The sequence below is a fragment of the Leptosomus discolor genome, chromosome 2 (assembly GCF_034619465.1).
Source record: "Leptosomus discolor isolate bLepDis1 chromosome 2, bLepDis1.hap2, whole genome shotgun sequence".
NCBI lineage: Eukaryota > Metazoa > Chordata > Aves > Leptosomiformes > Leptosomidae > Leptosomus > Leptosomus discolor.
This window is the reverse complement of record NC_141392.1, coordinates 36,838,905-36,854,887: the sequence shown is the minus strand read 5'-3', so window position 1 is coordinate 36,854,887 and position 15,983 is coordinate 36,838,905. Positions and strand designations below refer to the sequence as shown.

Below are 15,983 nucleotides of genomic sequence, written 5' to 3'. Positions count from 1 at the left end.
GCTAAAGCAATAGCAGCCGAACATAAGTTTGACTTTTTGGGCTTTATAGTGTACTTTGACGGGTTTTTTTCTGCTCTGCAGCATATATTATTATTTGTGTGTCCGGCTAAATTCTTGCCTGATGGGATGCGGCAGCCTATCCCTCGGGTAGGATGACAGTGGTTGTTACCCGTTCCTGTCTGGTGGCGGAGCAGAGGGAAGAGTTGAAGTTTGTCATGTGCAGCCCTTTGAAAGCATCACTTCAACGGTGTGCTTTCCAAGTGTCTTCTGGTCTGGGTTTGTCATCCCAGGGTGGGTATGTATGTTTAAGAAAACTTGTATTGGTAGGCAGCGCTATAGGGAAACATTTAGAGCCATTCAGCAATTTGAGGTGCACAAAACTAGCGCTAATGCTGCCCTTGACTCTTAAGTGAATGTGCTGAGAATGAAGCCTTGTTTGAGTTGGGGAGATTTTGGTTTAATCTCGGCTCACTTAAATGTTGTGAAAGTTTCAGGACCTAAATCCTCTTCTTACTGCACTCTTAGTGTGCTAACTCCCTGCTTTATTAATTGTTTAATTGAAAGAGTTTTTTGTGTTGTTTTTCTCATATTGCCAGCTTTCTTTATTTGTGTTTTAATTATCTAAGTCTACTTGCCTTATGCTCTGTTTTTTTTTTGTTATCTTGATGTGCTCAGCTCTATTTCTGTTGCAGTTTTTAACTGGCATATTGACTCCGGTATCTTATCAATTGTATTTTTTTTCAGTGCTCTGTGCGTGATTTTGATGGATGTGAATTAGCCAAGTCACCTGTGTTTATGGTTTAATTTTAAGGACGTTACATCCAACCGAAGAATATTTACATTTGCGATACCCTTATGCATCCGAAACCTGTTAAGTTTTGTTGGATTTGTCAAGGTTTCTTTGATCATTGTTGTACTTAATATTGCAGTAGCTTTCAGTTCTGTGCTCTGTGAGTGGCTGGTGTTTGGCACTGCTTGTGACTTTTTTTTGTTTGAGGCACAGAATTTCTCTCCTCCCTCAGAGTAGATTTGTTTGTGTTTACAATCTGCTGCCTATGACAGCTGAGATAGAAGGTGATATATCAGGACCAGAACACACTAGGCTAGTATTAGAATTGTTCATCTCTTCTAGATGAGAGAGGTAAGTACTTTCTGATTAGGCTGTGGACAGTGTAGGGAATATTAGACATGCTTTTTTCCTGAATGGGCTATTACCTGTTTCATATAGAGGCAAGGTCTTGCCCAAGGTGTCTTCAAGGTGGAGCATGAAGCCCAAAAATAATAATAAAAGCTGTTTACTTTTAATGTGACAAAGAGGAAGTAATATAGTCTTAAGTGTCATCTACACATGAGCTTACTAGGGCTTTATCTTAAATTTGTGAGGGATTTTATAAAGCCTCTTTCATTTGCTTCATCCTGTCATCTCTAGGTGAACTTTGTGGTTGATGAAATAATTGTGTGAAGTTGAAATCAGCTGTGTGACAATGGTGCTTATCAATGGTGAGATTTCAGCAGAGTGGATCCAAGCACTGGACATACTTGTGCAGCTTCAAACTGTTCTTTGTAAATTGTAGGTTTCGCCCCTTAGCAGGGAGAGCCATGTAGGGAGGTGTTTCTGCTGTTAGTAGGTAGGGATTATTGCCTTAATAAGATGACAGTCTTGTTATGTTGACATTCTTGCTAAAAGCTGACCTTTCTATAACCTGCTTTCCTGGCAAAGCATTGAGGAGCTGAAAGCAGAGCAGACTGGCATCCAGTTCCTTGCTCCGTTTCAGTTGAACTGAGCTACAACAGAGCATGGGTTAATTATTTGGTTTGTTTTAAAGAATAAATTATATTAAAATATTAAAAAAAAAAATATAGGCAGAGTCTCTACTCTGAAGATTTTTGAATTTGATATAGGAGCCTGTGGTGCGGACTGAACTGCGGAGACTTGAACGGAATGAGGATATAGGTCAGATTGATACGATCCTGGTGCTATGAGCCCTGCAGCTTAACTGGTACCTGGAAAGGTGCTAGTGCACCGCGAGTAGGGATTTTTGGCCTAGAACAAATATTTTCGTCATTGTCTGCCCTCCCAGCCAAGCTCAGCTTTCAGAGTGGCCTTGGAGTAGATGATGATGAATGCATCACAAGAAAGGTAATGAGTAACTTGTTCACGCCTTTAGCTCTGTATCAGCTATGCCCAGTCAACAGTGATGTGTCTCTGTTAAGCCTCACCAGTGCAGGTTTGTTGGAGGAGATGAACTTTCATCTGGGTTGCTTAGTTCTTGATGTGTCCTGGGGATGTAAACACTGGACATAACACTGTTCTCAGTGAGGGCCTGAAAGAGAGATGATGTTTGGGGTTTTAAGTGTTTTTTCAGTAAAGCTGTGTTGCCACAATAGATAGCTAAATCACTGTAATATTGCAAAATTTTTATTAGGAGTTTTAAGTAAAACGCAGGACTTAAAATCCGTTCCCTTGTTCAGAGATGTCTCCTCTCAAGGCAGCTAAAGTTAATGATGAAATCAAGTTACTACTTTGTTGGATGGTTGATGTCTGTAACAACACAGACCACCTGCTGATAGTGTTTATTTGGAGTTGAATATTCTTGAGTGTTGCGAATCACCTTTTTGTTTGCATGGTTTTGTTTTCTGTGTCTCAGTAAATGTTCTTGTGAGGTAGTGTAGCTTCATATAAAGTCTAGTTTAGAGACTGATAGCAAAATTGCCTTTCTGATTGCAGTTATATGTCAGGGAAATTCTTGAATTTCACCTTCTGTTTCTGTCAAATTTTCTCATCCAAAATGACACCTATTAGAAAGGATGAAAACTAGTTTTGCTGTCGCACAAATAACTTCTGTCTTTTGTGTTTGTGTATTTCACTATTGCAAAAAATTACATTGTATAGGGTGGCCAGCAAAGTGTAAAAGAGGAGTTATGTTTTTTTGGTTGTCAAAAAGAAACACTGTCCTGTCCTGCTCAGTTGCAGGAAATATTCCTAGAGTTTAGTGAGGTGGTTGCTTAATTTTGTTTGCTCTGTGTTTATTCCATCTCTCATTTAGAAAGACTTTTATGTCTCTTGGTATGAAATTGCCATTCTGATTGTGCCTGATCCCAGACCCTCTGTAATTTACACCATTCTTTCAGGGTTTGGGGTTACAAGTGCTGCATGTGGTATTCTGACAGCGACCATATTAATAATTTTCTTGTTTGCCCCCATCTTAATACCTTTGGGTTTGGTGGTAACTGTACATAGATTTGAAGTATATTCTGAGGCAATTTTACATCCATTTCTTTTGTTTGTGCAATTAATTTATATCACAACATATCTTGGGAAAAAAAAAGTCCTTGTTTCGGTTTAATGAAGGTTGAATTTCATTTGCTGTCTGCAAGGTGAATGAATGCATCTAGTGTGAGTGCACCCTTCCAAAGACTTTCAGCATCTATTAAAAGAAAGGCATTTCTTTTACTTTCCTTTTTACTGGAATTCAAATAGTTGTGGTAATTAGTGAGATCCCGCCAAGGGATCTGTTATACCTTGACTGACTTATTTCAGTTCTTTTTGTCATTTATGGTATCAGCTAGTTAATGAGTGGAGACACAGAACTTGGCAGGGAGTGCTTTGCTTGAGGTCTTGTTTTTAAAAAAGAAAAAGACTGATTTTCTGCTCCCCAGCCCTTTGGCATGGGAGTTGGTTTTGGTGAGGGAAGTCATGTTATCTACCAGCTCAACTGCTTCACACTGAAACTCTCAGATTCTGTGGGTGTCTCTGGGGAACACCTGGTGACTGCCACTGCTTTCTGCTGTCAACTTTGTTTCTGAGTCTTGTTTCTGATAGCGCTCCTGTGTGCTGCTGGAAGAGGATGTGTCCAGAGCAGATGAACCTGAGGAGTCTTCCATTTTGCAGAGTCCTAAGCACAAAACTCTTCTCTCCACGTCTGTGCCCTTGCTCCTCTTTCCTGGGGTGATTCAGTAGGGCATCAATTCTTCTACAGCTTTGCTGCTTCTGAAATTTTGACGCTGTGCCTTTGAGTTGTGTGCTTTTTTATAGGTATTTTAGTCTTCCTTTCTTCTTGAATGACCTTAGAGCCGTTGAAGCTGCTTTTGACTTTGCTAGGAATAAATGTCTATGCTTTGAAGGCTCTGTGTTTCAGCTTTTGTTGTCTTTTGCAGCTTGTGAGGCAGGCAGAGACGGGTGGATATTTTCCCATCCTGTTTTTACTGTGCTGAGTAAGTACTACAAGGCTCAGTTTGTGTGATTGTGGTTTCCTTAAACAATAATCTATGCCTTGAATAGGGATTTTTGTTTGCCTTCGTTTCAGATCTTTGTGTTTAACATCACCTTTATCAAAGCCTTGCTTTCTAAAATGGTAGCTCTGTTGCATTTTGGTATCACACCTCCCACCAGAATGTGGAACCTAATTATTTTTAGCATAAATCTTAGTAGTTCAATTCCTATTAATTAACAGCTGTTGACTTCATCGGATGGGCTGAACTGATGTAGCAGCTCACTGTTGCCCGAGAGGGGCGATTCCCTACCCTGTGCTGGCTGCCTTGCTGCTTACCTCGCGTGAGCTCTGGTGCTCAGCGTGATGGCTGGGCTAGTGTGGTTAGCTAACCTGGCAGAAAACTAACCCAAATCAAGGGAGGCAGGTGGATTTCTGCTGGCTTGGAGAGTTGAATCAGCTCCTGGGAGGGGTCATGTGGGTTTGAGAGAAGACCATAAGGCTGGAAGCAAGGGGGTTGGGAAGCTGTTTGTGTGCCTTTTCCTGAAGAACAGAGCTAACGTGGGTCAGGAAGCCTGTCTGTGCCCTGGGGCCAGTTATCCCACGAAGTAGCAACTTGTTTAGAAGTCATTTGTCTGCATTTTGTACTACAATTCACATAGGAAGTAATCAAAATGAGCAGCACACTGTCGTTACTGCCTTAGACTTTGCTTTTTGGCCTAGTTTTTGTCACAGCGTTATACACTTTTGTGGTGGTTTGGTCCTGGCCAGATGCCAGGTACCCACCAAAGCCACTCTATCACTCTCACCCCCTCAGCTGGACAGGGGAGAGAAAATATAACAACGGGCACATGGGTCAGATAAAGACAGTTTAATGAAGCAAAAGCCACGCACGGAAGCAAAAGCAAAACAAAAGGTCTTATTCTCTACTTCCCATCAGCAGGTGATGTCCAGCCACTTCCTGGGAAGTAGGGCTCCGGTACATGTAGCGGTTGCTCTGGACAACAAACGCGAAACGAGCGTGCCCCCCTTCTTCCTGTTTTCCCCAGCTTATATTGCTGAGCAGACGTCATGTGGTATGGAATATCCCTTTGGACGGTCTGGGTCAGCTGTCCTGGCTATATCCCTCCCAAGTTTTTACCCACCCCCAGCCTGCTGGGGAAATGTTGGGGAAGCAGCCTTGGTGCTGTGTGAGCCCAGCTCAGCAGTAGTCAAAACACTGGTGTTTTATCTAGCTACCACTGCACAGCACGGTGAGGGCTGCATCTCAGGCAGACCCATTACAACTTTATATTTGTGTGTATAGTTTTATATTATACACTTTCCAGTCGAAAAACAAATATAAAATTGGCAAGAGATTTACCTCCTTGGCCCTTGGATTTTGTGTCTATACTGGTTCAGCTGCACAGACCTCTCCTTTTCATGAGTCTGCTATTGTGGCATATATTAAAGGGAAGTGCTAAATACTAGCTTTCTTCCTTCTTTTCTTCTTTCCTCTCCTTTTCTTTTCGGACTCACATCAGGCACATCTTTTGCTTGGCTGGTGTTTCCCAAATAGAACCTGAGTACTGCCCCAGTTTATTGCTCTTTCCTTCTCTATTTCAGAGTAATAAGATTTTTCCAATTGTGGGGCATTGTGGTTAATGGATTTTTTTTTTTTTTTTGTATTTTGCAATAACAACAAAACCTGGATTTTTCTAGCTTTTAATTCTAGTGGGCAGATTTTCTCTGACATTTTGATCTGATATCCTACTGTTGTCACAGAGACACTAGTAATTATTTCCTGTTTAATTAGGTAGTGCTTCTCCAGCCTGACTTAGCAGTTGGTGGATTTTTTTTTTTTTAAACTCCTCCCCAGATACGGCAGTCTAGATCTCTGGAAGAGTACTGTTCTTCTCTCTGCCTTCCTTAGGCAAGGAATTGTTTCACAACTGATGATTTCAAAGGTATGTGAGGAGATCTCATAAAACTGTCAGGGGTACCTAATCTTCATCCTCTGCAAGAAACCCTTGTGTCACTACAATCAGAATGATCTCTTTTTTAATTTTTTTTTAATAGCAAGATTAACAAAGACAATTGATATTCTTACTTGTGACAACACCTTCAGTGCTAAAAACCCAAATGGGAAAGAATGCAAAGTGATAACTTATTCAGATGGTCGACTTCAAGTCATGTTTTCTTAAGTGACAGTTTATGCCCTTAAGGCGTTGGTAGTGTGCTGTTCTTGAAGGCATTGGCAGCTTGCATTAAATCAGATTTTGTTCCTCCTTTCTGGCTTTCGTGAGCTGCGGCTGATACTGGTCCAGAGAATGGACCAGCTGGCCAGAGTCCCACTGCCTCTGATGTTGAAGAAAGGAAGCAATGCCTAAGGTGAAGGTGTAAAGACACAACCTTTATTCTGTCCTGCCCACAATTCTTAACGGTTCTTGTGAGAATATGACATTAAAGAAGAAATCCCTTTGTGATGGGAGGGGGCCGAATCAGCTGTGAGGTGTGGAGAGTACAGGTTTGGCAAGGCTACCTGCTGTTCAAACTCTGCTCTTTTGGCTGGGATTTTACATGTCCTGCTCCAGGTGTGTCTAGAGATTTGCCTGTCTACTATTGATAGTTTTTTGGCATCACCATCCCGTAAGACTTTATGATGAGTATCCTCACATATTTTAATTAGTTTTGTTCCGAAATTGTCACTAGCTCCTACCCACCTCCTTTTTTGGCTTTAGTTGCCGTAACACTCTGCAGAGCATAGAGACCTATGGAGCCATAGTTGGAGAAACAAATTCTTGACAGCTGGACACAGTATTGTTAAAAATAAAATTAAATTAAACGTTACCAACCATTTTTTGTTGGACTAGCAATGTCCCTGAAGCCTGTGAAATTTTTCCAGCTTAGCTTGCACATCCCAACTGCATGCAGGATCTCCTTACTTGTATTGACTACAGTTGTGTCTCATTGATTATCTTCCTGCACAAGTTGCCCCAAAACAGGTCTCTAAGTATTAACAAGACTCCCCGATGATCTCAGTTAAAGCTTCAGTAATTTTTCTTGTTAATCTTGGAGGTTAAAAAATGCTGAACTTTGATTCATGAACATCTTGCCTCTGTGTTTGATTCTTGCTATGCAAATAATGTGTTGGGAAAAGAAATAAGGAATAAAAATCCTAGCTTATGCTTCAGTGGTGCCACTTTCTCATGTGTTGTCTCCATTCTCTGGCACAGATAAAAGGAACTCCTATTTTTGCTGTTAGTAATGTGTAATGTCTTTAGTATCTTTGTTCCACCATAAAGTGATGAGTGGAGACTCTGCTGCCATCAGTGGGGTAGGCAAATTATGACTTACAGGGAAGGCAGCCAAAGAAAATTCATTTTTTAACTGATCTTTCCACAGTCTGTTTATCAGGTTTTGAACTGTTCTTTGATTTTTATTTGATTTCTGTGGATCTATACATAACCACCTGCCTGCATATTATTGGCAAATACCAGTACTCCCAGTATTGCAGAACAGCATTGCCACATCAAGGAGCAGTGAGAGGTTTCAGATTGACTGTGCTAGGAATGACCTGGGTAGCTCTCTAAACATAGGAACACACACTGCATTTATTTCCAGACTGTATTACTGGCTATGTTGTAGAGTCTTAGGGGATTTTTTTTTCCCTCCACTTGCAGTACCAGAACCAGCTCTCAACCTGCTATGTCAAGACTCAATACCTTATAGTGTTTGGTGAGTCTCATGTCCAGTCAATAAAAGGTGCGAGCCCTTGAGCTCCTAAAGTGACTTAAATGAGACGGTTAGCAGCTTAAAATATGGGCACCTATCTGCTTCATTACATTCTGTGATTTCTGGCCCTTTTTTATTTGAAAGTGGATGGCAGAAAAAGCAAAAGCAGGACTGGTCTCACGTTCTGTGCCCTGTGAAGGGGGTAGAGCGGACATGGCGTTCAGTGCAGTGGTGGTCCAGCACAGTGCAGCCCTGGATACAAAGACTCCGCTGGGAGGAAGAGAGGCTGTAGCTGAGCATCCTTCAGGAGCTGCCGCTTTGGTGCTGGGGAGTAGTTTTGCTGCCCTCTCACTATAGCTGGGTTTGGGGGCACGGAAGTATCCTGAAAGTATGGGGCAAATGGCTCCCTGGTTTTCAGTTAGTAGTCAAATGCAACAGTTCTACAAGATAAAACATTATTATCATAAATTATGTTGCTTTTTAATGGCTTTTAAAATATTTAGCTGCTTTGATTGCTCAGTAGAACGTAGGCTTCGTCATGACAGAGCCCTGTACTGAATGCAGTTAAGCTGCTGAGTAATTGCTGCTGAAGTTGGCCACAGAGCTGCTGTGTATGTGAGGGGAATGCTTTCAAATTCCTTTGTTGCTGACTTGTTTTTTTTCACACCCTTGCTGCAAGGAGAGGATGCTCTCTCTGGTGGAGAGTAAGGACCAAGGGGCACGTAGTAGAATGTGCAGGAAGCATTACATCGCTCTCATGGGAGTCTTGGAAGCAGTCACACACGCTGCTGCGTACAGCCCTTGGTCCTCCCTGGGCCCTGCTTGTCTGCTGTGAGGTTCGTGTATGTTTTAAGTGCTTTGCAGTCAGTATCTCAGTGGCTGGTTTGTTAAATTTTGTCACATAAGTTCGGCATGGTTGAGGACCTGTGTAATTTAGGACTGTGGTGTGGCAGCGTAGAGTTGCTTGAGCATGCTTAAAGCTTCAGATCTCGGTACAAAGTAGGTGCCTAGTGGGTTGTGGGTTTTTTGAGATAGCTTGCTTTGTTATCAGAAAACAAATCAGGATGAGAAGTTTTGTTGGAAGAGTGCTTCCTACAAACGTGTACTGGAGAAGAGCATGCCTGATGGATGAGGGAAAGGCTGTGGATATTGTTTACCTTGACGTCCGTAAAGCCTTCGACACTGTTTTCCACGGAATTCTAGTGAAGAAACTGGCTGCTCATGGCTTGGATGAGCATATGCTCTGCTGGGTAAAACTGGCTGGATGACCAGGCCCAGACAGTGGTGATCAATGGAGTTAAATCCAGCTGATGGCTGGTCACAAGTGGTGTTCCACAGGGGTCAGTACTAGGGCCTCTTCTGCTTAACGTATTTATCAGTGATCTCAATGAAGGGATAGAATGCATCCTTGGTAAGTTTGCAGATGTCAAGAAGTTAGGGGGGAGCGTTGATCTGCTCGAGGGTAGGAAGGCTCTGCAGAGGGATCTGGACAGGCTGGGTCAATGAGCCAAGGCCAACTGTATGAGGTTCAACAAGGCCAAGTGCCGGGTCCTGCCTTTGGGCTACAACAACCCTATGCAGCGCTACAGGCTTGGGGATGAGGGGCTGGAAAGCTGCCTCGTGGAAAAGAACCTGGGGGTACTGATTGACAAGTGTCTGAATATGAGTCAGCAGTGTGCCCAGGTGGCCAAAAAAGCCAATGGCATCCTGGCTTGTATTAGGAATAGTGTGGCCAGCAGGAGTAGGAGGGTGACCGTCCCCCTGTTCTCGGCTTTGGTGAGGCCGCACCTCGAGTATGGTGTTCAGTTTTGGGTGCCTCAATATAAGAAAGACATTGAGGTGCTGGAGAGTATAGAGAAGGGCAACGAGGCTGGTGAGAGGCCTAGAGAAAGTCTTATGAAGAGTGACTGAGGGAACTGGGGCTATTTAGTCTCAGGAAAAGGAGGCTGAGGGGAGGCCTTGTTGCTCTCTACAGCTACCTGAAAGGACATTGTAGAGAGGTAGGTGCTGGTCTCTTCTTACAGGTAATTTATGATGGAACAAGAGGGAATGGACTCAAGCTGCACCAGGGTAGGTATAGGCTAGATATTAGGAAAAACTTATTCACTGAAAGTGTTGTCAGACATTGGAATAGACTGCCCAGGGAGGTGGTTGAGTCACCATCCCTTAATGTGTTTAAAGGTCTTTTAGATGTGGTGCTTGGAGTTATGGTTTAGGGGTGTACTTGATAGAGTAGGGTTGATGGTTGGGCTTGATGATCTCAAAAGTCTTTTCCAACCTGAATGATTGTATTCTATTCTGTGCTATCTACAGAATTCTTGCTGCTTGGTTCACTGTTATTAGGCACAGGTGTGGATTGTTTTAAGTAAGTGTTTTGGATATAGCAACTCGATAATGGTGCTTATCTAATGGAAATATATGTTGTAAGCCCAATAAAAATAAATGCGTTATTTGAAAAAAAAAATTCTAACCTTCCATGAAACATAAACAAGATGTTTTAGTTTATTGGCTCCTCCTGACATTGTTTTTGCTTATAAAAAAACCCAAACCAACAAGTGGTTTTACTGTTTCAGACTTGTGTTTCTCAGTTTCTCATTGACTTTGTGTTGTCAGAATGTTGAATTGAGAATGCAGAGCTGGTTGCTGTGTTCTGATCTCTAATCTTTTTTTCCTTTTTTTTTTTTTAGGCTCGAAATGTCAACACGGGTGAGCTAGCAGCGATTAAAGTAATAAAACTAGAACCAGGTAAGTGTTTCTTAACTGAAATAGGCTACAGAAACTAAATAGTTTTATGCTTGAGATACAGTTGTACAAAATCAATTGAGTCCACTTATTGAAAGAAGGGATAATTGTTGCCTTGTAGTGTAGGACAAAATACACTGTTCTAAAAAATAATAAGCATGATGAGCAAGATGTCAGAGGAAAAAATGTAACTGGAGAACAGTTAAAGGAAGGATGATTGAAATTTTGGTGAGAGTTGGGGTTATTTTTGTCTTAAGTACTATGTTTTCAACCCATGTGATACAAAACACTGAACAAAAGAAATTAGTAGGACAGCAGGGCAGAAAAGAACTGACCTGGAGAGAGTGTAGAAGGAGAGATAAAAAGAAGGAAGAGTGAAATAATAGGTGAGCGTTAGTATCTGGGAATCAAGTAAATTTCCTGAAGTTCTCTTGGGGACTCTGATTAGGACTTCGCTGTGTGCTAGACTGATGCTGGAATGGTGCTTGTGTTGGTTTCACAAAGTCCATGGGCCTACAGATCAGTTATCAGCCTGCAAGTGCTGTTTCATTAGTGTGTCTGGACTCGTTGAACAAGAGAAGAGTAATGTGGGAAATGAAATGTCCAGAGGTTTTGTTTAACTCATTGGTTTCCCTTTCAAGATTTAATGTGGGGGAGGGGGGTAATATTTTACCAGCTACTTGGTTTGATCCTTGAGGTCTATTTGGGCAAGAAGGGAAAAGTGGTTGCTACTTTCTTCCATTTTTTTCCTCTTACAATTCTGGAAGCGATTAGAAATGTGGTGTTTATATACTGCACGGACATTTAAAAAAAAAAATCAAGGCAGGACAGTAAGTTACTGTGTAGTTCCAAAAGTGTGTGTTCATCATACTTCTTTTATTCACACTGGAAGTTGTGGTCTCAGATGATCTTGTCTAGTTCTGCTGCTTTGGCTTTTTATGTCCATTCCTGTTGCTGGAGTACATGGCTGTGCATGTGGGTTACCAGTGCAGCTCAGACGAGCAGCTGTGCTGTGCCTCCCCGTGGAACTGACGATAAAACAGGGAAGGAGTCTTGGATAGTGGGGAAAGAGCCACAGGACTCGGCAGACTCAGACGATGCCAGCCTTTAAAATAGGTGGTATTTTAGCAGGGCCCAAAGAATCATGCTGCGGGAGTTCTCTGAGCTGCAGGCAGAGCCTGGGGGTGCGCTGCAGCTGGGGTAACTCGCCCTCGTGCTGTGCCCATGGGGCGACCAACTGGCATCTTGGAGCTGAATCGGGTATTTTGGGCGGCCTTTGGGTACCTGAGTGGTGCACAGAGAATGTGCTTCAGCTCCCCTCGCTTTGCTAGGGAGCTCAGGTTCTGTCAACAGTTGTTGCTTCCAGTTGCAGTTGAGGCAATGTCCACAGTCCAGAAGCACGGCACTGGCCTTCTTTGCAAGTGTTTCAGATTGGGGAGAGTGTGAAGACTAAGGGTCAATAATGTTTAGGCACTTACCCTAAAGCTTATGGTACTTCAGTACTTTGGATGCGATGAAAACACTGGTCAAACACTGGAGGAATCGTGTTCTTTCACAGAGATACCTCTCTGTATGTGAAAATAATTTCTTGTTTGCTCTCCAGTGTTTGCATGTTTAAACATCTAGCCAGGATACAACAAGCCATCAGCAATGCAGCATGGATAGCAGACAGTCTGTTGTGATGTTAACTTGCAGGTTGTGGTTTGAAATATGCTTTCAGTTAAGTAAAATACCCATGAATATCGGATTTGTGGTTAAAAAGAACCAAATGGATAGGTCACCAGTATGTTAATGTATTGGGAGAAACTTAAAACATTTTCCTAGGTAATATTGCCTTGGCTGTTTCTTTTGGAATTTGTTGTGTTACATTTGACATTTATTAACAGCCATACCTGGGAAGCGATTTTGGGTTGCGACAATTCATAAATAAGACAATAGTTTTGTCTTTTGGTTTAAAATCTCTTTTGAGTTACGCTGAAGTGTGCTACAGCAGTACACTAGAAGGAGAATTTTTACATACTTTGAATTTTCCTATTTTTTTCAGCTCACTTATGGAGTCAAGTTATTCATGAAGTTAAATGTTTCTTTTAGGCCTTCAGGCTTCTTTTACCTATGAAGTCCTTGAAGCTAGTAAGAATGAGTTGGTTTTTGTGAGCTGTGCGTGTCTAGTAACTAAAGAAGGAACTTCTTTAGAAATAACGTACCAACCTAACTATAATCTGCCCTTATAACTTAGGAAATTTCAGAGGAGCCCCAGTGTAAGATACTGAATGGCAAAAGAGCACTTGATGTGTGTTTCTTCAAAAAACATTAATGAAAAAGGCTGTTGAATACCTGTTACCCACATTCTCTTACATCCTGATGTCTTTCTTGCCTTCCCTCTTTAACTTGCCTGCAGAACCCCTGCACAACACCCCCAAAACAAGAACATCTCTGTTGGGTTTTCAGTTTCATACATGATTTTCTCAGTGTACACACCTGGTAAGGACCTGTTATAGAAAGACAGGGGCAACCAGGGTACCAAACAGTAAGTCTCAGATAAATGCCATGACATCTATGTCAGTATTTTATCTGGGCATAGGTTATACACAGTCCATAAATGTCTGTGATGACCGAGTTTCCTGAAAGGTTACAGCAGCATCAGGTTATTGAATGTTTTTTGCTCAGGAAGATGATCTAATGAGTGTTGGACATGCAGCCAAAAATACCAATGTTTTGTCATGGTTTTAAGAACCTGGGCTATTGGCAGGCTATATGTAGATGGATGCAGTGGGGACTTGGGGAAAAATCTTTAGAAAGAGCTATGGCCCATATCATAAGAGAGATCAGACGGCAGATGTGATGTGCATCTGGTCCAGAATGAAACTTCTTAAGAATACAGTTAGTTATTGCTAAGCCCGTGCTAATAAATACTGATTTACAGCTGCTTTATATGTCTGTGAAACTGGCAGATAATTAGTTTTAATTAATCAAAATGTTTGTTTTATAAACATGTACTGAAAGTGTGGTTGAGATGTGGGTATGAACCAGGCCAATGTAAATACTCATTCTTCTGCTTTTCAGGAGAAGATTTTGCTGTTGTGCAGCAGGAAATCATTATGATGAAAGACTGTAAACATCCAAACATTGTTGCTTATTTTGGCAGCTATCTCAGGTACAGTTTGTTTCTTTTGCTCATTTACTATCTTCTTGTAAAGAACAGTTCTATAAGGTGACTTAGGCAAAGCATAATTTACCAAATAAGTTTTATCCACTTGTATATTATTTTTTTCATTTACCTTAAAGTCTGTTCTGTTATTACAGTGTCTAGTTATAGAGATATAACTAATGTTTCTCTTAGCAAAATCCTTCGGTGACCGCGTAATCATGTTTCCTTGGAAATTAGTTGTCATTTAAAAGCTTTGAATGTAATACATAAATGGAAAATTAAGCAGAAATGTGACAAATATGGAGAAAGAGGATGTGTATGTAGCAGCTTTTAAGTCTGTTTTGGTAAAATGTCTCTTAAATTTGCAAAACTTTGCGAAGTATAAATATTGTGTAATACAGGTGGAGTTTTCAGAAATGTTCTGACTTAACTGGTGTTGGTGTGTCAAATTGTCTGAGAACTCAAAATTGAATGTTATGGGGAAATAAGGAGCAAAAAATTCTTTTTTTCCTTGTGTAAGAGAAGTAGTGCTGTGTTAAGCTTTAAAGACAATTTCATGCTGAAGTACCTGTGAGTGTAAACCATGCGGCCTTTAAGAAGCTCACTGGTGATTGTGTTCTGGATTTGTTTTGAAACTAAAAATGATCAATATTTCCGCTCTTTTATCTTTGCTTTTCTCTCTTGAGCTGCAGAGTTGTTTAGGACACTTGATGTAGTATATGTAAACTGTTCTGGCGCATTATTCTGTGTAATTCCTTTTGTAAGATACTATGCTTACTTGTTACAAGTACAGCGAACTTGTACTCCATACAAAGTCTGAGTGTTGACAAAATTGATGGCTAGTTTCCAATAATGTTTGCTATTATAATTCTTTTTAATATATCCAGACAAACATTTTGTGCTAGATACACCAATTGCTTGATATTCCAGGCCTATTCCTTTTAATGCTGGATTTTGTGACCTAATGTTATCATAATTTTAAGCATATCATGCAATGTAATAAAGCTTTTAAGAGGTTCTGAAAAGTTGTGATGCTCTTTACAGGAGAGTCTTCAGGTACTCGCGTATCTTCTGTTTGCTTGGGGAGGTGGGACATGGTAGCTCTGTGTGTTGTGAAGGTTTCTAGACCCTATTCATAATGGAAAGGTGCCAAGTGGAGCTGAAATTTTCCATAATGGCTATCTGCTGTAGCCAAAAGCTGTTCAGCAATATTGGCCAAGTGCTTTTGGCCTGGGGATGGGAAGGTGTAGGTGGCATTTTCACATGAAAAATCTTGGTATATGAAAGCCTTTCAACAAAAAATTACATCTTGGAAGGAGGAATATATGACAGAATTTGGCTCTTGTGTTTGGAGTGCATCTTTTCCTTTTAAAAATCGTTTCAAATGTGACCAAGTTATCTTCTGAAATACTGCATTTCTTTTACTTTCATTCTAGATCAACTAGATTTTTAGGAAATCCCAGTTACTATTTCTTTTCTAGCTAGCAGTGCCTGGTTTGCTGCATGTTTGCAGTGCTACGGAAGAGCTAACATGCTCCCTGGCTTCTTTGGCCATTGTTGAGCGTTCCTTGTTTTGCTCTGGGGGGAGCTGGGACAGTATGTTAAAATAGCACATGTGGAGGGCCTTGTGGTGCTCTTAGTGACCTTGATGCTGAATGCCTGCATAGTTGGATCAAACTGAAATTTGACAAGTTGAGGTGCCAGAACTTGGAGGTAGTATTGGGGAAGAGAGAAAGTCCTGGCAGTAAATGCTAGAGCAGAAGGACAGATCTCATGCAGAAGCTCAGCTGACTAATGCTGTCTTGAGGAGTTTCTTCTCCCTGCCTCTTGTATTCAGCATCCTAAATAGCCCTGGACACTCACTGAAACTGTGTTTTATCACTGGTGAGGTTCATTGAATCTTTCTTGTTTTTCTTGTTAGGTTTTGTCTGAGGAGTGAAAGTGTTGCATGCTGACAGATGTGATTCAAGTCAATAGAATCTCTTTTTGAATTATATTTGCTTTATAGTAATTTCAAAGGTCTGTAGTGGGAAAGCTGGTCATTTTAGTACTTCACAAACACAGTTTAGTGTGGAGCGTGAAGGAAGTTTGCAAGAGTAATTGTATTTTCAGAATAACGTTAAGTGGAAGTGTGCTGGAAGTATGAGAACAAAGAGGAAAGCAAACTG

At 41.3% G+C, this 15,983-nt stretch overlaps 1 protein-coding gene across 3 annotated transcripts in view; it reads left to right on the top strand.

Annotated features, from left to right (window-relative positions):
• Positions 1-15,983, top strand: part of MAP4K3 (mitogen-activated protein kinase kinase kinase kinase 3) — an 83,975-nt gene that overhangs the window by 857 nt on the left and 67,135 nt on the right. For all 3 annotated transcript variants that reach the window (XM_086482321.1, XM_009948244.2, XM_086482323.1), the window contains 2 exons: positions 10,613-10,670; positions 13,731-13,821. In XM_086482321.1, coding sequence (XP_086338447.1) covers positions 10,613-10,670; positions 13,731-13,821 — 149 coding nt within the window. Of the gene's footprint in view, positions 1-10,612; positions 10,671-13,730; positions 13,822-15,983 lie in introns of those variants that run through there.